Genomic DNA, 27,018 nt, shown 5'->3' on the forward strand with positions numbered 1-27,018 from the left:
AGACGACAGGAATTATTTTTTTTTCACATGCTGTAGTTTTGTAGTGTGCATGTTTGCATTCATACATTCATCATCTGCACTTGAAACCTGGATCGACATCACTGTTTTTGTGTCTTCAGGTGCTTTTCACAAGTATTTTAACCTTTGAACTCTGACCAAAGAGGTTTGATTTCTTCAGAAAACTGTGAAAAAGTCAGTGTGCAACTTTGAAAAAAAAAAAGCTACACAAAATGAAAAAGAAATAATAAAAAAAAAAATTATGTAGGTCACATATACAGCATGCTAATGTTATTAGCATAAGCCTATGGCGTTTTACATAGCAGAAAATAGCTTAGCGGCTAGCGGACTTTTTCTCTCCTCAAAACTTTACCAGTTTACTATTATTTATACTTTCTCTGACTCACCGCTGGTTAAAGTCGCTGCACCTCCTCACAGAACTGATGACTTTCAGTCTACATGCTCGTTTTTTTAGTCTACATCGCTGAAACAGAACAGCTAATGTCACCTTAGCAAGAAGTCAGGCAGGTACTTCCTGTTTCCTCAGCATATCTTTTGTTTACGTGTCGCGCGCGTCTGTTGACTCGCAGTTTCTCCGAAAACAAAACATTTCCTCACCGACGATTTATTCCAGAGTAAATATTAGTAATATATCCTCATCATCTTTCTCTGGGCTGCTCGCCATCATCTCCAGCGGCTCCCGCTTTTCGGCGGACACCGACGGCAGCCGCGTGAAGCCGCACAGAGCAAAAATCCACAAGGTAATTTTCTTGTGGATTTTTGCTCATTTTTCGGTCATTTCTTGTTAAGGTACTGTTGCCTTTTTCCATGTTTTTGTGAAAAATCAAGCCAGTTTGCCCAGGTTTGAAAGGGTTAACACGTTTTTTTTTTTTAAATTTAAGTGTAGAAAGTTTAAAATAGCCTGATGGTAGTGGATTTTTTTTCAGGCTCGACAGCGGAAATCACACATGATTTAGGATTAAAGCTTAAAAATGACAGGAGTTTGGGATTTTTCACATTGTGGCCAAAACTAAAGTCCTTTCTAAACATTTTGTGCTTGTGGCGGACCCGTCTGTGCACGTGAAGACAGAAGAGGACTGGCACAGAGGCTTCCACCTCGTCCCGCCAGTTAAGGTTAAATTTTACCGACGATGCTGAGAGTTTCGGGGCGGCCCTCCGTCTTCCAGGCGCAGACATGAAACGCGACCCGGAGGAGCTGCCGGCAGAGCTCTGATTGCTAAGTGCCGCTGCTGCAACGCTGACAAAACCTATCATTTTGTTTTACATAAAACCGGCTGGTGTTGAGCCGCTCATTTCCCAGGTGTTGAATCCCCTCGCTGCTCAGCACTGAAAGTTTATTCCAGTAAGTTAAAGAGCAAAAAATAAGCCATTACTCTTTTTGAGTCAAGTTTTTCATGAACTGACTTTTGAAGTCGTGGATTTTTTTGTGTTGGAGAAAGTTTTGATGGATGAGTGTCGGTGCAGCCGCTCTGAACGTTATCAGCCCAGTAAATGGCCTTTATCGGATGTTATCACGACCATTATCACGAAAATAACCCATTAAAAATATTTTAACCCGTACTGACCGCACCGCTGCTACAGATACATAATTCAAGGTAAAGAAGTATCGTCAAAACTGTGGTGTGTTTTAAAAAATAACTAATCAGATGCTGTTGACACGCTGCTGCTGCAGCGCTCAATCAGCTCAATTTCAAAATAAAACAGCTAAGACAGACAAAAAAAGAAACCATTTAACTTCGTGTGAGCACACATACTCATGATAGAAGCACAAAAATCAAAGAAACAACTAAAACAACAAGTCAACAAAATCGGGCAGGAAAAACTCAGCGATATCAGAGCCAGAATCTGCTCTTAAAGGATTTAGGATTTTTTTCTGACATTAACTAACCTTAATTAGCTTTATTAAGCTACATTTTCTGCTTTGCGCAGTGTTTAAAGTGTGTCCTTCAAGGAATTAAAATGGTTAAAAAAAAGGGCCATGATGGGTCAAATAATAATAAATAAATGACCCAGCTTTTAGTTTATTGTTTAAAAAAAAAAAACCTGAATAAACTCAGTCCTCTGCAATATCGTCTAAAGGTGTATTTACTCATCACTCGAATACACAGTTATGAAAAGACAATGGTGGAAGGACGAATTCGAATTATAGAATTAGAAATGTCACAGTAAAGGTTAAAACGTCCTAAAATCTTATTTCCTGTGGAGCTGCAGGTAATGCACTGATCTCTCGCTGTGTCTCTGCTGAAGCGTCGAAGCTTCTGATAACAGATATTTAACGGGCTGATAACATCTGAAGTTGGGATGGGAAGATTTTAGTAACAATAAATAAATAAAAAATAACGCATGTGAATATGTACAAGCATAAAAATAAATACATAAAGAAATAAATGTATGAATATATTCAACAATAAATAAATGTTGAAATAAACCAATTAATATTAAAATAAATATGGAAATAAATAGATACATGCATAACTTGAAGTTGATAATAAAACAGGACATATAAATAAATATCTTAAATATATTTCAAAATTTTTATAAAACTACCTTCAGTTATTAATGTGTTTGTATTTCAGTGACGTTAGAGGGCGTATCATCCGTGTTTATTTATTTATTTTTATTTATTTATTTATTCTCTTAATTATTTCAGCATTTTTTGCACTTCCATATTAATTTATGTAGCCCTGCAGTTATTTATATTTCTGTATTTATTTATGCATTTAGTCATCTATTTCAGGATCTATTTTAGCTTTTATTTATCTCATTATTTATTTTCGCACTCCCATATTTATTTATCAAGTTCTGCAGTTGTTTATTTATTTATGTAGTTATGTTTACATTCTTGATACATTTAGTTTTCAGTCTTGTAGTTGTTTATTTGTTTATTTCTGTATTTATTGAAACATTATTTAATTATTGACGTTAATTAATAATTAATTAATTGTTGTCATTCTTCCTCAGATAATATTTATCAATATTTTGATTTAAGTCTAGATATGATTTTTAAATTTCAATTATGTAAGATAAAAAGTGTCTTTTCCTGGTTTAAAAAGGCTGCATTAAAATAACGTGATTTAATTTTCTGATTTCAGCAGACGGTTGTAGCTGCTCTATGATTTGTGTTTACCCTCTCAGTCATTACATCAGCATTACTGATGATTATTGATCAAATATCTATCAATGTGGTCATGATATCGAGGTCAAAAATATTGTGATATTGGATTTTTTCATATTTTTCAGCCCTGATTCAAAGTGGACTGATGCATTAAACCAGAACACAGCTGACAAACATGAGTGCATTTCTGGTCTCTGTGCTGCTGACCGCTGCAGACTGATTACAATGTGACGCACATGTGAAGATAATTATCGAAAACCTGCCTCAGCATGATAAAACATCTATCTGTGTGTTTTACAAGTCGCAACTCCCACTTCCTGCAGTTAGGATCCACCGGCGGTCATTTTTCATTCACTCAGTTAATCAGAGCCCTGCCCCGAAACACAGACCGCCGCTAATACCCGCGAGGAGCGACGCAGTCCCACCGGCGCCCTAATGAAAGCACGAATATGCAAATGCTGCTGTAATTTTGTTTGAACGTGACTGTTTTCTTTGGAGGTGAGAGTGGATTACACCCAGCCGCCTGCATGTGTGTGTGTGTGTGTGTGTGTGTGTGTGTGTGTGTGTGTGTGTGTGCTAGCGTCCAATCACATAAACATGCAAATTCAAGGCCATGTGCGGTTCTGCAGGATGCATACGTGCACTTTAGTGCCAGTGATGCTGCATATAATGAGTCCTGCGCTGCTGTTTGTCTTTGCTCGGCCTTGTTGGAGTCATAATGACACCTTTGTGAGTCTAATTATGATTTTGAATGCTGTACATTCATGAGAGCTCCAGCTGCAGGTTATTTACCTTCTTCACTCATTCATCTTTTTTAGGATTATTTGATTCATCGTTTTGGCTTTACACAACGTTAACCCGTAGGGACAGTTTGTCGCATTTTACACGCTTTTCATTCTTCATTTTTTTTGATAATTGTGTGTGTGTTGATGCATGTGTCCTAAATGTAGTCCAGATTGTGTATTTGAGTGTAATCAGTGAATTTGCAGCTCAGCTCCTACAATAAGTCTAAAATACACTGTGGAAACTAAATAGTTACATTCAGACTGTTCAGGTCCAAAAATGCTCCATTGAAACCCATTCAAACTGACATTTTTGATCCCACAGCCATCAGAGCAGAAAAACAGGACTTGTATTATTTCTGGGTGTCATTCTGGGCTTTTGACTCTGAATTTGTCATTTTGACTAGTTTCCAGTGTGGTTAGAATTGCTTAAGCAGACGATATGGACTTCTGTTTTGAAATTCAGAAATAATGGAATTGAAAATATGTGATTAAAAAATGATATATTACTAAAATTCTGTGATTTATCACAATTTAAAGAAAATAATCGTTGGACAGCATTAAAACAAAGCAATTACAAAAAATCAATGTAGGGAGAAAATAAAAAGAAGAAAAAAATAGAAAAAAGGAGAAAAAGGAAAAAATAAAAAAATCCATTTATGGGACACTGAGTTACTGTGTGAACGGCGTGCTTATGACCATGGTCGCCTGGTGGGAGGGGCTTAGGACAACGAGGAGAGAGCTGCAGGAGGAGGAGGTATTTTCAAATTCTGGTTTTTGGCTTTTCTTCCAAATTTCTGTCTCCTCCAGCTTTTACACTTGTCGGCCTTTTTCGTGATAAAGAAGAATTAGGAGTCGGGAGTCGCCTGTGTAAATGTGATCTCCTGTAAAAGCTTCTGAAACAGAGTTTTAATGAATATTGAACCCTAAAACTCTGCAGTGAAACCATAAAATATTTACAGCATCATCGGCTGGTGGAAGATAACGCAGCACGCGCTCAGCAGGAGAGAAATCACCGCCTGCGAGTTAAAAATGCATCACTGATAAAGACAAACAACAGAGTCGATAAAAGCTGAGTGTTTACCGTGCGTCAGCGGCGTCCTGAGAGCAGTTGCACATGTAGCCCTGAGCCTTGGGCACACACACTCTGCCGTGGGCGCACGGCTGGGAGGCGCACGGGTTGTCAGCCAGCTCGCAGCGGGCGCCGTGGAAGAGTCCTGCACACCTGCAGCGCGGCTCTGCGGAGGAAATCAAACACACCAAGACGCCTGAGACAAGAGCGGCAGAGCATCGGGTTTCCCCTTCAGACAGCAAACTATCAAAGCAAAGGTCAACGGGGTCGAAGCGGAGAGCGCCAGAGACGGGCTGATGTCCACAGGCCTCAAAAAACTTCAGAGTTTGGGTTTTTTTCTTCTTCTTCAGGATCAAAAAGAGACATCACGTCCAGCAGAGACAAACCAGTCTGTCAGGAGAACTGGTTTCACTGGTCCTGGACATGGGGGGGACGATGTCCCCCCCAAACTCCGCCTGTCCCCCTGACGCCAAACATTAAACAATCATCTTCAGCCCCGAAAAAATTATGACTTTGAGTTTTTGTCATAAAGGCAAAAAATACTCAACCTGCTTTGACGGGGGTCCACTTTTACAAAAAGACAGGAGGCCAGGGGCCAATCAGAACAGCCCCGTACGTGTTTTTAGATTTTAGGACATTTCTGGGATTTTAGGCCTTTTTTAATTTTAGGAAATTTCTAGGATTTTAGGGTGTTTGTACGATTTTAAGACATTTCTAGGATTTTGGGACGTTTCTGGGATTTTAGGACATTTCTAGGATTTGGGGATATTTCTGGGATTTATGGACATTTGTAAGATTTTGGGCCTTTTTTTTCATTTTAAGACATTTGTAGGATTTTGGGACATTTCTATGATTTTAGGACATGCCTGGATTTTGAGACGCTTCTGGGATTTTTGGACATTTCTTGGATTTTAGGACATTTCTCAGAAATTAGGACATTTGTAGAATTTTCGACTTTTTTTAAAAATGTGGTCATTTTGAAGAAAAAAAAGAGAAGTTCTGTTATTTTAGCCTGAATACGTTAGAAAATAGCATTGAACTAAAATTCCTAAATATGAATATATATCTGTGCATTTGAAGGTTAAAGTTAAACTTGTCCGTCTGCTGTTTGTGCGGACACTTTCTTTCTCAGGCAGCGAGAGGATCTAACGTCTCAGTTAAACTGGGAGGCAGCGACTTTATATTCTGCAGACACACTGAAGAAACAGCCGTGTTGTTTCTGCCGCCTGTCTGATTACGTTTCCTCGACCTGGAAAGATCTTCGGGGAAATAATATTTATTTGTTCTCTGAATTTGCGGCCCGAAGCATAGCTGAAATGTGATTTGACGTGATGATGAATAAAGTCCAGAGAAAAGTAATACCAGGCTGTAACCTGCTGTCCCGAGTCCACGGGGCCACCAAAACGTTTTCTCCGCGGACCGAAGCAGAATAAAGAATCAGCGAGCCGACAGGTGCAGAAACAGGAGCAGGCGGCGCCTTTTTGATAACAGCTTTGTGCTTCTTTTCCTTACACACAGATCTGTATCTGCAGCTTTATGTTCATATTCACAGAACGAGAGAGGAGCGTTCGGGCTGCACTCGCAGACTCGTCACAATAAGATCGTTTTAAAGCTGCTGCTCTTTTAGCTGTAAAATTGCAGTCGTCCTTATCAGCTGCTTTTCTCAGTAAAGCCGCCAGACTTCCTCTTTTGTCAAACATAATACAAAAAAAAAAAAAGGCTTCTCGAGCTTCCCCGACACCAATTTTTTATCTTTTGTGTTTTGACAAGAACTGATGCATTTGGCCAATTAGTGATAACCTGAAACGGCAATAAGCAAGCCGTCACATAAAGAGCGGATAAGGAGTTCAGGCCAGACTAATCTTTGGTGGCGTGTCCGTGACTGCCAGGTGAACTGCAGCTTCGACAACTCTGTAGAATATTTAATGCTGGAAAACTGCAAAACTTTCTTCTTTGTGTCATATTAATAACTTGATGTTTCTGATTTGCAGCGGTAAAAAAAACACATTTTTTAAGGACAGCTGGCAGAGGTCATACACATTTTTACTGATACATTTCCAGGACTTTTAAATGATTTTGAGGCTTTTGTTGTTTGCTGTTGCTTTGGTCTTTAAACTTTTTTGGTAATTTTTAAAGAGAAAAAATAATGGCCTTTTTTTTTCTGTAAACATTTTCAGATTTTTAAAGAAAACATTTTGACAATTTAAAAAAAAAGTTTGGTGATTTTTGAAGAAGAGAAGTGACTGGGGATTTTAAAAAGAAAAAGAAATGTCATTTTCTTTCCTTTAAAAACATTTTTTGGCAGTTTTTAAAGAAAAAAATAAGATGATTTTCTTTCCTTTGAATATTTTTCAGATTTTTTTTAAAAAAAAAAATAGGGCGATAAAAAAAAAAGTTTGGTAATTTTTGAAAAAAGAAATTGGGGATTTATTTTTCTTTAAAATTTTTGGGTGATTTTTAGAGAAAAATGGGGATTTTCTTTCGTTTAAACATGTTTGGTGATTCTTAAAGAAAAGGTTTTAACAATTCTTTTCTTATTTGTTTTAGTATTTGTGAAATTTGAATTTTTTAAAAATTGGGCAATTTTTTTAACTTAAACATTTTGGGCAATTTTTAAACGAAAAGGTTTTCCAAATCGGTGGCCCAGGGGTTTGGAAAACATGTTTGCTAATTTTTTCTGCTCTCACCTCCGCTGGCGTCTTCCTCGCAGACGCCGCCGTTCTCACAGGGGTTGCTGTCGCACGCTCCGGCCCTGCTGCAGCACTGGTACACCCCGAACACCCTCCTGCTCCCCGGCCCCGCCCACTCTGCCGCGTCCCCCACTCTGATTGGCTCCCCGTTGAGCTCCAGGCCCTCCAGGCAGCCGATGAAGTTACGCGGATGCTGCTGGACGTCCTGAGCCAAAGAAGCGAAGAGCAAAGCACCATGGGAGCGCAGCATCCGGCACGGCTCGCTCAGCGGGGCGACGGCCGGGTGATGCTGGTCCAGGGTCAGTCTGACGCCGCTGGAGTTGACCTCCAGCAGGACGCCGTGCCACCTGCCGTCCGACACGATGTCAGATCTGACGGGTGAGGAGGCGGGGGCGGAGCTTCCACAGCTGAACCTGAACTGCAGCTCGCCATCAGACACCTGAGGAGGAAACACGAGTCAGTCAGTTAACCCTTTGACACCTAAACAAATTTGATTTGCGAAAAAATAATTTAGAAAAATTAAGAAAGTTTCCTAAAAATAAGCAAAAAAAGAAAAGTAAAAAAACATAAACAAACACAAAACTCAACCTTAAAAATACAGAAAATTCAATTTATGTGTATTTTTTTCGGTGATAAAATGTTTAATATTCAATTTAATGATTATAAATGTATTTTTCCGATGTTATTACATGTTTCAGCACATTCTTAAGATTAATTTTGTTTTTATCCTTTATTTTATCTTTTTCAATTTACTTATTTATTTAGCTCATTTTAAGGTTATTTTTCTTGTACATTTTTCCTAAATTCTTGCTATTTTGTGACGGGTCAACTTCCACTAAATTTTTTTGCCATTTTCCAGAAATTTCTTGCCAAGTTGCTTTTTGGCTTTTTCCAGTTTTCTCAGGTTCTGTAGGTTAACAGGCGTCTGAGCGCAGTACAGCAGAACTGATCCAGGTTCTGAAGGGTTAACCTCCAAATGAGTAACTCTGAAGCTCGCTGATCATCATGGAGAATTAAAAGATGATGAACCGCAGTAATGAGCCTGTAAGAGGTTTAAACAATAGATTTAAACGATGAAAGGTCAAAGCGCACACAGAGGAACACACACTGAGCCCGCAGCTACAGCGGCGCTAATGTAAACACTCGGAGACGCAGGAAGTTAAAACGACCGCGTTTTCCTGACAAGTCTTTTGTGTCACAAATAAATCCTGTTTCTGCTGTCGGCTCTCCGTGTTGCTCCGTGTTGCCCCCCCCCCCCAAACAACACGGCGCAGCGTGCACACATTTATTCAGCGTTTCATCAACATCGGCGGGAGCCTCTTAATGTTTCTGCACGCTCAGCGTTCCCGCAAACTAACGAGCCAGCAGCTTTTTTTTATCTGTTCATGTTTGCTTTATGTAACGAGGGCTCGTCGTATCTTATCCTGTTAAATATACAGATGGAGTGTGGATTTTGCAAATTGCTAAGCGTCAACCCCGTCGGGCTCTAAAGGCTGTGATGCATTATTGATCTGCTCGGCGCCTGCTCCTTTAATTGATGCAGGATGACGAGCTTTCCTCTCTTTGTTTTTTTTTATGTGTTTTCTCTTTGTGCAGGTCGTTCAGCACTCGGGCGCTGCAGGGCGTCCTCCGGGCCGCGCTGCTTTACTTTCAGTCCCTGCTCGGGGCTCCTGGGTGACTCCCTGTGGCCGCCAAGATGAAAAATATGACCAGGAATGATTTATTTTGAAGGGACCGAGCTGCAGACTTCCTCACATGGATTAATGGAGGCGCACAGCGAGAGGGGAGCGAGGGGAGGGGATGCTGAACGCTGGCAGAGGGACAAGCTAGCAACTTTGGTCACTAAAAACGCTCTGAGAATGTTACAGGGCAACGTTTTAATAATGTTTTCAAGTTTTCTTTTAGTTCCCAGAATGTTCTTCTAAAGTTAGGGAAACATTTTCTATAAACATTAAAAAAATAATAACCTTTTATGGTACACAAACAGATGCCAGTTGGTAAAAATAATGTTTTTTCATTTTTGGAAGTTTTTTTTGTCATAAAATATTCTACGTTACTAGTGAGATCTTTATTTTGAAAATGCCAAATAAAATAGGGGAGCAAAATAAAATATAAGGAAGAAAAACCTGAATGCTCATGATGTAAACAAACTTTAGATTATAATTATTTCATGTCCGAAATGGAGCAGGAGGAAACAAATATTAATGAAATCCTACATCCTTTTTTTTGGTCTCCACAAAGTGTATTTGTGTTTAATTTACTGCCAATTTGTAAAGAAAACGTGCCTTTCAAACCCGTGATTTTTAAAAAAAAAAAATTGTCATTTTGCTTATCTTAAAAACTTTTTTTGTTAAGTTGTTGGTGATTTATTTAATTTATTTTTTATTTTTATTTTGGTATTTTTTTTAAGTTGGCAGTCTTTTTATTTCTTTTTAAATGTTTGGTAAATGTTTGGGTTATTTAAAGAAATTTCCGACATTTCCGACCTTGAACACTTGCACGCATTTACCAAGAGTACGACCTCATGTCTGCACGCACTGCTGCCCGCTGACACAAGAGTCATTTATTATTTCTGGGAATTTCTAGTATATGCCTAATACAGCGATCGAATCAGGATATTTCATCATACTGATTGAAAAACCTGTTAATCCAAAACTGCCAGTAAGCCACATTGATGAGCAACTTCGCCCATAATCGTCAAATATGAGAAATTCGAGGCACTGAAACCTCCAACATGACGCCACAATGAAAAATCTCTGTTATCATTATGAACTCATCAGCACTCAGCTGGAAACAGAACATGAATGAATGGACTGGTGTGCATGTAACAGCAGGCAGCGAAGGGTTAAAGCAGTGAGGTTAATATTTCACTCCTGTGCAGAAACACACTCAGCTCCCTGTGGGGATTTCACAATAACTACTTTCACTGTACGATTTTTGGACATACAGATGATATTATTGTCATTTTTTAGACCATTTTACGCCTCTCTCCCAATGCACCGAAAACACTAACGTGGCTTTTTCGTTTCGCAGAAAAGGTCACAACCGGCATTCACTCCCAGAAAAAATGACCCTGCAGACTCCCGCTCTCACTCCAAAGTTGTCATATTAAGCTGATTTTGCTGTGATTTTGGCGTGCGATCCCGACTCCAAGAACAACCTTTCGTGCCCCACATGACGCGCCGCGGGATGCCGTCAGCTGAGAACGCCGCCGCACAGAATCGTTCACGGTGTAATGACACGCCACCGTACGCAGGTTTTGCACTCAGCAGTCTGAATGTCTGAATTTAGTTTCCATAGTGAGTTTTTTTTCTTGTTGTTGCTGAGCTGGAAATTCAAAAGCTAAACAAAAAAATACAATCTTGCCAAAGTGTTCGCCATATGCAGGAACACGGCCAAAATTTGAAAAAATGAAGAATGAAAAGTGCAGAAAATGCACCTGACAGTCGCTCAGGGGTTAAATGTTGGGGAACGTTTTATGTAAACAAACACGTATGTAAAACACACGATCAACAGCGGTCAGCAAATGTCCACGTGTGGGTCAATATGTCGATGGCGTGATTATCACGGCGGGCGTACGTCCTTCCGCCTTGTAGTGAGATAAAAGCGTGAACGTGAAAGTCAGTTTGTGTTTCACGAGAGACGATTTAACACGTGACTCTTCATCTGTGTCGAGTCTTCACACCGCTGTCAGGTCTGTGCCGTCACTCATCAAAAGGGCGGCGTTTTCCTTCCACCGACAAGTCACCTTTACTTCCTCTTGCTCGGCTCGCCGCTGCAGCGTTTCATTCTCACGGCTACGATTTCCATTTCAAAGACTGAAGGAGATGTGCGCAGACATAAAAGAGAATTAGCCGCAGTAAATAGGTCTGAACTCGTGTGTGTTTTTTTTTCAAAGACGTGGCGCTCGGCGGAGAATGCTGATGAGACTCGGCGGTTTATGAGAAGCCGCTGAGATTCGCGGCCTCCCGGGAGGGGCGGGGCGCGGCGCGCAAATAGCGTCTTGTATCTCCAGGAAGTTCCTCTGAAGTCCTCACAAAAAGCAGCCGAGGGACTCCTCAGATGACCACGTTCACAGATTCCTTTTGAAGCCGTTTCTGCTCACAATGAAGCAGACGGGGACGCGTTCTCACACGCGCGAGCCAAGAACCAAAACCCAGGAGGTCGAACCTTCGGGAAAGACCGAATGCGGCTTTTGAAGTTATCCGAGAATCAAAATGATTGAATATTCCGCCCGAGTGCACACGGATGTCACACAAATGAGAGGAGCCCGCGAGGGGAAGCATCCTGCTGCATCTCAAGTCCTTATCGAGCTTTTCCCTTTTTTCTTTATCTGCTCAGAGAATTATTCATGAATCAAAGAATACAACAATTCATCATTCTCTTTCAACGCGCCCCTTTAATATTTCTACTGTAGACTTTGTATTTCAGCGCCGGGATGATCCTGCTCTCCACCGACAATAAAAAAAAAACTGTCAATAATCCTGGAGAGCAACGACACTCAACCTGCTGTGTTTGGGGCCACTTTTACAAAATGACAGGAGGCCAGGGGCCAGTCGCAGCGGCCCCAGACGTGTTTCTGGGATGTAAGCACATTTCTGAGATTTTAGGACATTTCTACGATTTCTGGATGTTTCTCAGATTTTAGGATATCACTTGGATTTTAGTACGTTTCTAGGCCTTAAAGACATTTCAAGGATTTCAGGACATTTATAGGATTTTTGCATATTTCTACGGTTTTAGGAAGTTTCTAGAAATTAAGGACATTTTCTAAAAAATTTGAGACATTTCTAGTATTTTAGGACGTTTCTCAGACTTTAGTACGATTCCAGGATTTTAGGACATTTCTTAGATTTTAAGACATTTCTTGTATTTTATGAGGTTTCTCGGATTTTAGGATATTACTTGGCTATTAGGACGTTTCTAGGACTTTAGAACATTTTTTAGATTTTAGGACATTTCTCAGATTTTAGGACATTTTTATTAATTTAGAACATTTCTCGGATTTCAAGATATTTCTTGGACTTCAGGACATTAGGGTCTTGGACGTTTCTTTGATTTGAGGACATTTCTAGAGTTCCAAGACATTACAAGGATTCAATAAAGTTTTAAGGATTTTAGGACATTACTAGGATTTAAGACGTTTCTAGAACAACTGCCTAGTATGTCTGGATGCTTCTAGGATTTTAGGACATTCCTCAGATTTTAGGACATTAGGGTCTTATAGGACCTCTGTCGGGGGTGTGGGGGATCCTCCACTGGCTCTTTTTTTGATCAACAAGCTCCATGTTGATGCTGTTTTATGTCTCTGACACCTTATGGAGACTAAAAGGACAAAAACTATTCACATTGTCAGTCACTTTATTTCTAATGTGAATTAGAAAATGTTTTTGGGGGACCACACAGCGCCAGATTTGGCCCATGGGCCGTAATGTGAGTATCACTGCTGGGGACCGCACATGTGTCGGCGTGCATTTTGAGGGAAAAGGGCACCGTGTGTCTCACGTGCTGCGTTCGGAGCCAGCAGTCGTCACGGCTCAAGTGAAAAGGGCATCGATGAGCTGATTACGGAGGAGGAGCAGACGTTTATCGCCGGCTTCATAATCCCATGAGGAACTTTAAATGTGTGCCAGGTGGGAGTTTACTGTCGTCTCTGATATTCAATCAGGCATTTAGCACACGAAAACACATGAAACGATCGACCACGCAGAGATAAAGGAGGCAGAGCGGAGACGCTCTCACATCTGCATCATCTGCAGGATTCAACAGGAGACAAGCAGCAGGGACAGTTTTTAATCTACTCTGTAACCGTCCGCATGCAAATCCCAATCTCACCCAAATGGCTGGAGCCAGCGGCGCCTATGTGGAACTAGTACCATCGAGTATTTTCGATGTATCGGCCGCCTCTGATGTACAGAAGTGTACGTGAGGCTGTTGCATACAAAACAAACTCAACTACAAACTCTCACGCTGCTTTTTCCTCAACTCAGAGGACGTGAAACAGACACAGCTGGTGTCAGTGAAGCAGCCACACGGTCGGAAATGTCAGCGTTTCCCCGAGAGAACGAGATCAAACCCAGCTGATTTTATGTGTTTCAGGGAGCCAACGGGTGCTGAGTGTTGATCAGATACACGGCGGAGTGTCCCGACATTATTCTGAATTATTCTGATGCATGAATGAAGTCGCCGACAGCGGAAAAACAGCTGATTGGTCGTGTGAGTTAACCCTGTGAAACCAAAGCAAACTGGTTTGATGTCTTTAAGTTAAAAGGAAAATTACCTGAAAATGAGAAAAAAAAGTGAAAAAAAACACAAGAAAATAATCCATTTCTGTAACATATTTAATTATAATAATTATGAAGGTTGTTTTCTGTATATTTTCCCCAATTTTTTGTACGTTCTCCTTTTAAAAACAATTCTGGTGGGTTTTTTCTGTCATTTTTTACAAATTTCTTGCAATTTGTTTTAAAGGGTTAAACAGCTTGTAAAAGGCATCTGAAGGCAGCACATGTAGATGCAGCAGCCGGTTCTGTTAAAAGTATCGTCGCCTCGTCTTTCTACCATATTAAGAAAAGTATCAGTCGCGGTAAAGGAGTCTCTTTAATGGATCCAATATCAATAAAAATTAACGATCCCCGTCTCGACACAAGGACGAGTTGAAATCGAGCTGGTTTTATGTGTTTCGGGGTGTCAGCAGGTGCTGAGTGATGCTGACAGTGTTGACTCAGATACGCAGCGTCTTGCTGTTCTGAGATCTGTTTCGCCGTAAACGCACGAAAGGACAAACTGAGATCAGGCACGAGATTTAAGACGAACTTCTCGGCAGATTCAAAGACTGTGACACCTGAGCCGATGACGCGGCGGCTGGAGCAAAGCAGCAAATAAAACATCGACGTGTCAGATGGTATCGGTCGGCGCGGCGAAGCGGAAAGTCTGAAAGTCTATTTTGGGGGGTTTTAAAGCTTCACTCGTCTCCCTGATGAGAAACTCCCACAGATGAAATCGTCGGATTTGATCGTTCTGATAGTAAATTAGTGTCAAACAACAACAGCATCTGAAAATTGGGAAGAGATTTCATCTCTCCACAGCAGCAATACTCGGAGAGCAAAAATAAATTAGCTCGCAGCTCAGGGGAGAACACAAACATTTACTCTCCCCTCAAATGAAGGAAAATAATCATTTCCTTCTTCCTTTAGTTGTAATTTAATTGCCGTATTAACCCGATTAACTCGAGAAGAGTTTCATGTCTCGTGTGAACAAACATGAGTTTATTTTCTGGGTTTTGAATTCACTGCAGACAAACACAGACTGAAGCAAACAATAATAATAATGATGCACTTCATTATTGTTTTTGGCTGTTTTTTATTATTTATAATGTTGCACTCGTAGGACTTTATCTATCAATCCATTTTACTTATCAATTACTTATCAATTATCAATTATCTACTTATCAATTTAACGTGATTAATGTTAACGCTCCAAAATTTAGGGCGTTTTAGTGGCAAACCGAAGACTGATCTTTTTAGTTTGGCTTTTGATTGAACTTAACTTATTTATTTATTACTCTTTGTTTATTTATACTTTTTAGTCTGTTTTGCTGTTTTTCTAGATGGTATATCATTTATTATTTCTAACATGTTTAAATTATTATTATTTTTCTGTTATCCTTTTATTTACCTTTTAACTAGTATTTTACTTACATTATCAATATTATATTTACGTGCTTTTATCTTTTTTTTTTCTTTAGGTTTTATCCGGCCTCCGGTGTTTTCTCACTAATCGTAGCATTTGCTCAGTTTTTTGGTATTTTAACATATTTACTGATTATTCTGTTTCGTGCTGTTATGTTGTCATTTACCTCTTATTTACTGTTTGAGTATTTTACTTATCTATCTTTTATTATTGCTATTATCATTTTATTTTTTATTTACTTGTTTATTTATTTATACCTGTTTACTTATTTTTATCCTTTTATTTATATTATCTATTTATCTATTTGATTTATTCTTAAGTGAAGACACATTTGGTGTGTCCTCATTTATGGGAGCATTTTGTCTGTTTTTTAGTGTTTTATTTAATCCCAAAGTCTTGTTTTTTTATTCCTGTGTTTGTGTGTGTATGTGAGTGTGTTACTGTCTGACTGACTGACTGACTGACTGACTGACTGATTGATTGATTGATTGATTGATTGATTGATTGATTGATACCTGTAAAGTGCCCCAGTGGTTGGTGCTGTTGGTGGACACGATGAGGCCGTCCTCCTGGAAAGTCTTGAACCTCAGGGACAGTTTGAAGTCCTGGTTGTCCTCGTCCATCCCGTGGAGGAACTTCAGGTGGGATTTACCATCGAACCTCAGCGCCGACTCTGAAACAGAGACGCACGAAAACAGCCGACGGTGAAACAAAGCAGACTGAAGGAGCATCAGACAGAAACTTTAGAGACAAAGTTTATGAGCTGACCGTCTCATCTGGAGGGACGGAGGACTGCACGTCTCCTAAGTGAGACACGTGCTGAGCCGAAGATCACAGTTCAACACCAACAAACAACAAAACAGGTTGTTTTTTAGCGAGACATGAGTGCATTTTCAGCCTGGATTCTCCCACCAGAACCTGGGATTTTTTATTTTTATTTTCCTGACCATCACCGAGAGAAAAGTGAAAAATGAAGAGGAAAACTTAAATTAATTTCATCTATCCTTTTTTTTCAAACTTTGTTTATCCACATAAAGCTCCAAACGACCCCCTCCAAAACAAATATTAATAATAATAAAGATAAGTTTAGTAAAATAAAATGAATATGAATATCTTCATAAGTCCTCGAGGCAGCGCTGTTTTTCCATCAGCTGAGTGTGCAGATGAAACGTGCTGTAAACTGAACGTAACGTCTCAGATCTGACAGAAAAAGTGTTTTTCAAGAAAAAACTTTGATCCTTTGAACTGCAGAAAAATCGCCAAAAGCTGAAACCAAAATGCCCGAAGCAAAAACAAACCCCAAAAACCCAAAAAAGTAAAGGACGACAGGTCGGTCAGAAGTTTGAGCAGAAGACGAGAAGGACTGAAAGGTGCGTGCGTGCGTGCGTGCGTGCGTATTTGCTTCTTATTTATGAAGGATTCTGCCCCAGTTTTTTTTTATTTAATTTAAAAAAAATGGGAAAAAAAGTTAATTTTTTTTAAATAAAAACCAAACAGAGAAATGACCTTTGAGCTTTGCATCATCATATTTTAAAAAAGTAATCATGATCATTTTCTTTTGCCTTTTTTCTTCGTTTCCTGCTAATTTTGGGGCCATTGGCTGTTTAGCTGCCTTCTCTCCATGTTTCACGATCTCTCTGACGTGATATTTTGAATCGTTTTGGGTTATTTGAAGAACAGAAATAAGATAATAATCGTCACTTCACTTTGAGAATCAGAACAAACTGTGTCCTCACATCCTTCTCAGACACTTTGTGTTTGTCTTTCCCGTCCTCCGTCCTCACACGACATCATCTCCTTATCGCCGAACCCGAGTCTCTTAAGACGAGAAGTATCCGAACAGTCAAAATAAGTCGGCGATAACGCCTTCAGAAGAAACTCCAGAGGGACGAAGACTCTAAACAAGCTGATAAAGAGAGTTTATCCCCGACTCTTCTTCTCCTAATCCTCACAGGAATGCCAACACCAATCACGGAGGACGAGCCGACGAGGTGGCGCCGCCGCTCACACTCAGCACGCTCTGAGTGATTCATGTGAAACGTTTTTACTTCCTCAGAGTTTCAGCAGGTCAGAAGAAGAAGAAGAAGAAGCTGTTTGATCTCCTGCAGAGTCAGACATCTTCAGCCAGTCGCCCCAAAAGTCTCCAAAAAGTGAGAATTTAATCTGATGGAAGGCGAGTTTTTCTGTTTGGAAAGTTCAGCAGAACTGAGGAGGAACCACACAGTGACCTCCAGGGTTCACAGACATTTTCACCAGGAATTTTCCAGGACTTTTCAATAGCCTTTCCAGGACTTTGAGGCAAACTTTAAAGAACAAGCATCAGTACTCTTTCTTTTCTTTTTTATTACATATACTAGCTTAAAAAATAGAATTGAATATTAAATATAATTTAGGGACTGTTGGTTATTTATGAGAGAGGAGGTGCTGGTGCAAAAAGGGGGAGACATGTCAAATAGTTTTTAAGCATTGGGGAGGGCCTGATGTAGAGTTTGCTTAGAAAAGGCTGTATTTTGTGTTTATTTTACCATTGATATATGTATTTTTTAGAAACTGATGTAAATTTTGGAAATGACCACATCTCTTTGATCCCAGAATCTAAATCTACAAAAAGCAGATAAAAATAGATATTTTTTATTTGTGACTGTTCAGAAATAGAGTTTAAAAGGAAATGAACAGACATGCCAAATAAAAAAGAAAAAGCGTCATATTTAACGTTATGAATGAAGCTTAGCACCCTGAAGAGAAACAGCTGTTCTTTTCTGTTAGTTTGTCCCCTAATTCCTTCACTATACTTTTTTTTGGGGGAGACACATCTCTGTACACACACACACACACACACGCTGCCTCATTAACACACACACGCACGCACGCACGCACGCACACACACACACACACACACACACACACACACACACACACACACACACACACACACACACACAGACGTACCGTTGCAGGGGCAGACGCTCTCCCAGGTGTGTTTCGGGGTGATGTAAGCGGCCCTGGCGGTGGTGAAATGGCTCAGTCTTTCCGCTGTCAGTCGGACGGCGTTCCTGCAGCCTCGCGGCGGACAGCCGGCGCCCAGACAGCCGTTGTGACTCACCCGGAGGATGCTGAGGCCCAGAGAGTCCTCGATGTCCGATATAATGCCTACATCAAAGAGTTCAGCTGTCAGACGGCACATCGACAGAGACGCTTCGTGTCACAGAGCGAGCCGACCCGCTGAGTGTCTGAACTAACAACTGCTGAGCGTTTTCTCAAAGAGCCTTTTTCTATTAACCCCTTGAACCCTGGGCAAAGTGGATTGATTTCTTTCAAAAACATGAGAAGGCACCAAGCACATTAAGAGGAAATGACACAGAAATTGGACAGAAAATAATAAAAAGTACAAGAAAATTACCTGAAAATGAGCAAAAATAACTAAATTAAAAAATAAAACAAACAAACATAAAAATGGGAAAGTTAAAGCAAACAAACAAACTACAACAAAAAACTGAAAAAAAAACAAGGAAATTATTTAAATAAATTAAAATAAAATAAATAAATACATAAATAAATAAAAAGAAAGTTTTTTGAAAATTAAATAAAAAGTGGTAAATTTCCAGAATAAACTAATTTGTTAAAATTTGTGGGATGTTTCTCGCCTAGTTTATTATTACCTTTTTTCCCTATGTTTTTAAAGAAATTCATTTTGCTCAGGGATAAAAGGTTTAAATAATGGTGAGGGGCATCTGAATGAATCCAATAAAACTGATGTCAATCCAGGTTTCAAAGGGTTAAAGAAATGTCTCTGAAATTCATCGCTCTGTGTTTCAGCCTGGTTGATTTATTTGAAATTAGTTACATTTATTTTTTTATAAAGTCTTTTTTACAGATGTGTTCGTGGGCTCAGTTTGTAACGTGATGGCAAAGATTTTAATGTGTAATTTTATTTCTCGTCTCGTCCAGATTAAGAATTAAAATCCATCAATTTTCTCTCGTAGGTTTTTGGATATCTGCACAATATGTAATACAGCAAGATTCTCATGTGTTTAACTGTAATGCAATATGACTTTCTACAGTGCTGACACAGCAACAAGCTGAAACATGAAAACAACTGAGACTCATTAAACTAGAAGCTTCTTAAAGGGGAATTTGGAGTTTTTGTGTTTACGTCAATAGTTTTTTTAAATTGAATATTAGCTCCTGCTGCATCATTGTCACAGAGTCATGTGACCTACAAAAGATTAAAAACGGTTTCCACTGCAGTTTGGACAAATATGGCTTTTTGGAGCAAAAACATATTTGTGATAAATGGGAGGTTTCTTTAAATTGACGTGTTTCCATTAGGCATGTTTTATATTCTCAGTTTCAGTTTGAGCAAATTTAGGGTTATTGGAAACCTGCCTATTGAAAACTGGATCCAGGTTCAAAAATATAACAGTTCGTCTCTAACCTGCCGTCCTTTAAATGAAGCAGATTTCTGCATTTCTGTGAATCTGAACCAAAATTAAAAAATGTAGAAAGGTTAAATGGTATTTCAGTATTTATCTGAAATAATCACCTGCGAGTTTGTTGGTCGGCAGCGGCTGGACGCGTCCGCTCTGGGGCCTCCACACCAGCAGGGCCTCCAGGAGCCGGGCCCCTGGCGGCTGCTGCAGGCTGGCCAGCTGCAGCTCCTGCCGCGGTATCCCCAGCGCCTGCCCCAGGCTGCGCTGCACGCCTCTCCAGTGGTCGCCCAGAAACTCCTCCGGCGACAACCCGACCAGCTGCAGCGTCACGCCCGAGTCCAGCGTCCTCTGATCGGCCGCCCACACGTGAACTTTGACCCCGGTCCACACGCTGAACTTCCCGTCGGTCACGCTGACATTGAGCGAGTAGGAGCCCTCCTTCAGGTTTTCATCCGCCCAGATTTTCCCGTCCGTGAGGTCGACGGAGAACCTCCCCTCGGCCGGACTCTCTGACACCAGCTGGTAGGTCAGGACGTCCTGCAGGTCCTGGTCGGACGCGTGCAGCTTCCCGATGACGCGGTTAGCAAACAGGCCGCCGGAGGTGGTGATGAAGACCTCCAGAGGGACGACAGACGGAGGGTACTGGCTCTGCTCGGTGACGTTGATGTTGACCACACAGATGGAGGAGAGAGGAGGGTGACCGCTGTCCGTCACCTGACGGAGACACAGAGGACACATCAGACTGATGTCACATCGCCACAGCAAACTGCAAATGTTAAATTAGGCCACGTTTAGACGAGAACGGCCTGACCGAAAACAGAAAAGTCTTTCCTTTAAGTTTAAAAAAAAAATCTGCATTCACGTGATAACTTTTCTAAAAAGATCCTCGTGAATCTGCACTCTGTGTCGGATCCACAAAAACAACCCACTACGCTGTAGTGTCCATGCCAGGCCAGTAGTTGGCGGTGTAACTTTGTAACGACACGCCATATCGCCCATAGAGCCTGATAAAGGTCAAAACTCTGAAAAAATAAGGCCAAAATAAGACTAGCCTCCAAATCTCATTTAAAACTCTTCAAAACTGAGAGTGGACAGTTTTTGTGTTCTAACTTGGGGTTTTACTGCCTTTTCATGATATTTATGCTATTTTTTAAAAACTCTGCTGTTTTTAAATGCGCTTTATAAATAAATCTGGATTGGAAACGATTAACGTTTCATGCAGGAACTGCCGTGTAAACAGCCTCTGAGTCTGTTCTTTATTGCAGTCTGACTCCGTATACAGTCAAAACTAGAGAAAAGATCTTTATCTGCTCCCTGAAAGCTGTTTTTTTGTCTCATCAGTAAACTTTGTGCAGTCAGCTGCATCGCTCCTGAACCACAGCAGAACATGAGAATCACTCTGCTCTCACTTCCTCTCGTGTTTGCCAGCGTGATTGTCTGCCGCCCGTCCTGCTGACAGCAGCGTCAGCAGCACACAAACAGGCCGACAGGGACTCTGCAGCGCATCAGCGTTTTATCACCGCACCAGAATTACATTAAGAACTTTACAGTTTCTTTCACAGCCTGAAAACAAGAGTTTGCCACTTTATCATCGAGTGAGTGCAGCAAAAAGACATGAATCTCAAGGGTTAATGTGAAATATTGATATTGACAAATGTTGACAGGCGATTTTTTCATATATATCTGCAATGAATTGTACTACTTTCTCATGAACGAGTTTTAAAGGAATTAGAAAAATGCTTCCTGTGAAAATCTACAGTTTAATATAATAAAAAAGTGTTTTTTGCTCTATGACTATATTCAACATGACTTTGTTTTGCAGCATTCTCACCTGAATCTTGAGCTGATGATGAGGTTTAACCTTCTTCCTGAGCGGCGCCGAGAGCGACAGCAGGCCGCCCTGATCCACGTGGAAACGGCGGTCCTCGTTGCCGCTGACGATGTGGATGGAGAAAGGCGGGCCGTTTTTGAGCGTGTCTCTGTCCGTCACCACGAGCTGGAGGATCCCGCTGCCAACTGACTCGCCCTCCTGCAGGAGACGGAGTTTATTAAGTGTTTCTATTATTTACTCTATTTTATTTCCAGTTTAACCATTTAACAACTGAGCAAACTGACATGATTTCTTTAAAAAAAAAAAGAAGAAAATGCAACTTGTAGCAAAATGTTTCAAGAAAATGACCTGAAGAAAAGCAACAAAAAAACGAAATAAAATAAATGAAAAATAATTATTATTTTAGACTGAGGAAAATTTCCCTTTTTTATTTGTTAATTTTCTAGTGATCCCCTTTTTTAAAGATAGTGTTCGGGGTCAGTTTTTCTTTTTTTTTAGTAATAATTTGCAATTAGCCCAATTTTTTGTTAAATGGCTTATTGCCTTTTTCTGCATGTTTTTCTCAGCTAAAAGCAGCACAAGAAAAGTGATGCGGGTGTCAAAGATTTAATGCAGCAAAGTCTGAACTTTGGTTGTGTTCAAAGATGCTCCGACACATGAGATTTAATTCATTAACCTTATACAACACACGTTTTAAATGTTGGATCTGACTTTCCAAAAATGTAGCTCATCAAGTCTTCATGGTAGCTGCATTTAAAGTGCTATAACTCCAAGAAGGGTTAACAAATGCTCCTTTAGTCCCACAGCACAGTAACTTTGACCAAACATAATAATAACAAAGTCCTGAAACTGTTCACGGTGATGGATCACCTGTCCAGAGCCGCCTAAAAAAGCTCCGTCTGCTGACTTTTATATATGATGTTAATAGAATAAAGGCAGGTTATCAATCTAAAAACTTGCGTTCGTGGATGGGCAGCAATTTGGAGTTAATGGACTAAAACATGCAACTCCTGTGCAGTCTTTCAAAATTCAGTTAGAGCAGAATCATAAAAAACACAAAGAAGAGAAATAAACTGGTCAAACTGAAAGAGAGAGAGAGAGAGAGAGAGTGTCGGGTTCAGAGTTTGAGTCTCTGAGCAGGACAGCGATGCAGAGAGATCTTCACCACAGTGTCACTGTGATACCAGAGCTCCCAGTAAAGAAGGAACTTCTGTTTTACAGTTTCACCCATGTCCGACAGCCCGCTCCGGCGCGGACATGTCCGACAGCCCGCTCCGAGGGCAAAAAACAAACCACAAAAAAGAGCAAAAAGCAAAATAATCGTTCATTAATAGTAATTGAAGTAAAATGTTCAATTAATGGTGATATTGATTTTAGGTATGAGGTTCGGACTTTTGCTGGCAGAATAGGTCCTCCAGGTGGTGATGCCTGTTCTACAGTATATTTGTCATGTTCAATGTCTGACAGAAAATAAATATTTAAACCAAAATTAACCTGATGATATCTTCATATCTCACTTAGGAATCAAAGGAACCTTTAAGCTCGACAGAAACGATTTGATGAATATTACACTATATATCGTTATCGACTGATATGAATCTATCTTGAAAAGGTCTTGAAAAGCTTTAAATTTAAGTGTCTGTGTTAGTTTAAAATATATTAATTGAAATGTTGTCAAAAAAACTTCAATGTCACGTAGATTTTTTTAAAAATGTCACTTTTTAACCGGATACAGCCCAGTCTGACCCGAGATACATCTTTGTTCAAATCACCGAATCATGGCTCATTAAAAACAAAACAAAACACTTTCTTGATCAGCTTCCTGAACAGAAACGTGACAGGATCCTTCAGTGCAGCTAGCTGCTGTTAAATTCGGCAGTAAAACACGGATTATTCATGCGTCACTGTTTAGCATGCTGCAGCAAACACAAACCTCAGTCAGCACCTTAAGAAGTTAATGAACACTGAGGCAGTGTGACTGCTGGCTGCCTTATAACATCTCTGCGTCCTCTGAGGATGATCTGCAAAGACACCGAATCACCTGTCCATCTGCTGCCGCCATTGAAACTGCAACACTGAGAGGGCGCCGGCGCCTCGCCGAGCAGATGTGGCTATCATAAAAAAGGCGTCTAACAGCGACAAAAACAGTCGAGTGAAGGTGTGTGACGTCTACAGGAGACAGGACGACCTGCAGCACCTGTCTGAAGGAATGACAACTCCGCTCTCCAGTTTCAACAACATCCATCTGCTGCACAAGGCCGAGCCGGCAGACGGGACCATATCACAGACTCAGACAGGGTTCAGGTTTTGGCTCGTGGAGCGGATTTTCGGAGCGTGAATGGGACTGTGTGAGCTGGCAGAGCAGAGTGATGGAGAGCTGGCACACACAGATCTGACTGTCAGCGAGTCGCAGCCAAACTGCAGCGCGCTGTGATGCTGCTGCCAGAGGCATGAAGGCACGCAGCAGGACGCAAATATGTGCTCACAGGCACGAGGGCAGGTGGTCCGCACTGCAGCCAGGGGCCGAGTACCAGACAATGGGCCCCCGGGCACACACATGCAACAGGCCCCACCACCTCACACAAGCAGGACACACAGATGTTACAGCTGTTCAGCCTCTTTTTGTTGGTAGTTTTGTGTGTTTAGTTTGGTTATTGTATCTACAGTAAACGTTTTTTTAAAGTCTTTTTGCAGTTGCTTTCGCCAGATTATCGGCCTGGATAATTACCGGGGCCAATAGTTTGCATTTTGCCGATCACCTGTGTCTGGGTTTTATTTTAATAATCACAAGATAAAAATTAATTAATTAAAAGTGCAAAGAAAGTGTCAGCATTGGAGGAACTTTTACTTTGTAAAACCGCAGGAAGCTATTTTTATTTATTCATTTTTTATTTAAGATTTTCATTTTTATTAGAAATGCTCATCGTTTATCGGTCTCATTAACTGTTAATCAGCCCTGAAAAAACAATATTAATTGCCCCCTATTGCTTTCCATCTCTTTGTAGTCATTTTGTGTCTCAGCAGCTGTTTTGCAAGAGTTGTTTTGTGTCTTTGTGACCATTTATTTCTATGATTGCTTTGCATCTTTGTTGCCATTTCGAGTTTTTAGTCTCTTTGTAGTTTCTTTGTGGTCATTTTGAATCTCTCTGCAGCTGTTAGGCATCATTTTGAATGTCGTTTTGTGTCATTTTGTGTCATTTTGTGTCTGTGGTTGTTTTGCCCCTTTTCATAATCACTTTAAGACTCTTCAGATGCTCTCTATCAGATACTCTGTCATGTGTGTTGCTTTGTAGTCATTTTGAGTCTCTTTGTAGTTGCTTTGTGGTCATTTTCTTTGCCTTTTGTGTTTCTTTGTGTTTGTTTTGTCCCTTTTCATAGTGGTCGTGAGTCACTTTGTGTTTCTTTGTAGTTGTTTCGTCTCGTTTTGAAGTCGTTTTTTGTTTCATTTTAAAGTCGTTACACGGTCCCGTGTGTGGTCAGGATGCAGAGCAGACATGTTGGAGGTGCGGTGGTCGTCCTACCTGCAGCAGCAGACTGTGGTTGACCTGCGAGAAGACGGGCGGGTTGTCGTTGACGTCGGTGACGGTGATGGTGATGAGGACGGCGGAGGACAGAGGAGGATCTCCTTCATCTGCTGCTTGCACCGTCAGAGAGTAATGAGGAATCTGCAAACAAACACGTGAAAATAACCATTTCTGTTTTTTTATTCATTTCTTTAAAAAAAAAAAAAAAAATCAGTTTGGTTGTTGTCTCTAAAACTTTTTCGGTTGTTTCTCCTTTGCTTCTTGCTTTTGAGACAATATTCTTCATATCTGCTTGTTCATTATGACTTTTTGACAGAAACGCACTGACCTCCTCTCTGTCCAGCGCCGTGCGGACGCTGATTTCTCCACTACGAGGGTGAATAGTGAACTGCTGCAGAGGGTCGCCGCTCACGATGGAGTAACGCAGCAGGTTGTTGACGGGGCCGTCCTCGTCAGTGGCGGTCACCTTGAGGAAAAGACAGCAAGGAAGTGGAAAGGAAAAATGTCTCTTAGTCTTGCTTCTGTCTTTTTTAAATTGGCATTTTTTAACTTAAATAAACAAATACATAAAAACCAATAACATACAAAAATGATTATTTATATATACTGTAACTAGTTATACAAATACGCATCATAGAAAACTATTCAGGAGAGTTCATAATTCATAAATCATTCAAAATTCATACATTGATAAACAGAGAAATGTTATAGGATAACTTGATATTATGCTTTCATCCATTTTGGATATTATTATGATTCAGCAGCTGAGACAAATGGAAAAAAAAAGAAAATAATAGTCTTTATGTTATATTTAATCCATTTTTTACTTTCTTCAGATATATTTATTTAATTTTTAATTCTCATAGTAATCTTCATTCATAAACGTTTCCATTTATGATTATTTATATCGTAATTTTTAACATTATTTCTTTCATTGGTTAATTATTGCTCCCCTTATTACTAAGTAACCACAGTGGCAGTTTTTTTGTTCACAAAAGTACAAAAGAGTTTAGTGATTTATTTTATTTAAACTTCCCACAGACCATTTATAACATCATATGACCAAAACACATGACTGTGATTCGCTCTCACTTCACCACGTTTTCTCCAACAGCCAGCGTTTGATTTATCTTTACATTCATTCTCAATTTGCGGTGTTTTGAAATATCAAATTTCCATTTTCATGAGTATTCTCTCCAGCAATTCGTCTTGCTTCTTTTTGCATCCGCACAGTTTATTAACAGCCCCCGAAAAATACAATCCAACAGAGTGACAGTGTTGGTTAGAGATCCACAAAAGAAACTTGTAAAGAAGATAAAGAGTTAACGTGCGCTGCTGTAACCTGGTTTCTAACATCTGTGTTTGTGTGCAGATTTCAGTTATTAACTTGAAAACAAAGACGTTATCGTGCAGTGATGGACGCACACCAGAGATTTGTTAATTTGTTGTTGATTAAAAATTTGCTAAAACTGAAACAGGGTAATAATCTTCGTTGGCAGATTGCTTAATTTGTTCGAGGAGAAAACTTTTGAGCTCAATAACAGACAAATATGAATCATTAGTGTGGAGGTGTGTCGCAATAAAACAAAGTTCATAGCTTGTTTTCGTCTTTATTTTAATGATGAATCCTGTTATCGCTGGAGGAGCAAATTGGCTCAAGAATTAATGGAGAGAACAAAATTACCGAAAAGTGAGCAATAACAATGCAACAGCAACAGCAATGACCCCATATCCAGTCAAAGCCAAAGAAAAGGGAAATATAATAATAATAATAATAATAATAATAAATAAATAAATAAATAAATACATAAAAATGAAAAAGAAAAAGTGAAAAAAAATAATAACTACAAATTTATAATAATTC

At 40.0% G+C, this 27,018-nt stretch overlaps 1 protein-coding gene across 1 annotated transcript in view; it reads right to left on the bottom strand.

Annotated features, from left to right (window-relative positions):
- Window positions 1-27,018, bottom strand: part of fat2 (FAT atypical cadherin 2) — a 121,304-nt gene that overhangs the window by 14,882 nt on the left and 79,404 nt on the right. Inside the window, exons 18-25 of the mRNA XM_042492869.1 lie at window positions 25,483-25,620; window positions 25,152-25,295; window positions 21,631-21,828; window positions 19,913-20,513; window positions 18,319-18,519; window positions 15,885-16,042; window positions 7,675-8,116; window positions 5,000-5,153 (exon numbers count right to left, since the gene is read on the bottom strand). Coding sequence (XP_042348803.1) covers window positions 5,000-5,153; window positions 7,675-8,116; window positions 15,885-16,042; window positions 18,319-18,519; window positions 19,913-20,513; window positions 21,631-21,828; window positions 25,152-25,295; window positions 25,483-25,620 — 2,036 coding nt within the window. The remainder of the gene's footprint in view (window positions 1-4,999; window positions 5,154-7,674; window positions 8,117-15,884; window positions 16,043-18,318; window positions 18,520-19,912; window positions 20,514-21,630; window positions 21,829-25,151; window positions 25,296-25,482; window positions 25,621-27,018) is intronic.

The sequence above is a fragment of the Plectropomus leopardus genome, chromosome 9 (assembly GCF_008729295.1).
Source record: "Plectropomus leopardus isolate mb chromosome 9, YSFRI_Pleo_2.0, whole genome shotgun sequence".
In the NCBI taxonomy this organism is placed as follows: domain Eukaryota; kingdom Metazoa; phylum Chordata; class Actinopteri; order Perciformes; family Serranidae; genus Plectropomus; species Plectropomus leopardus.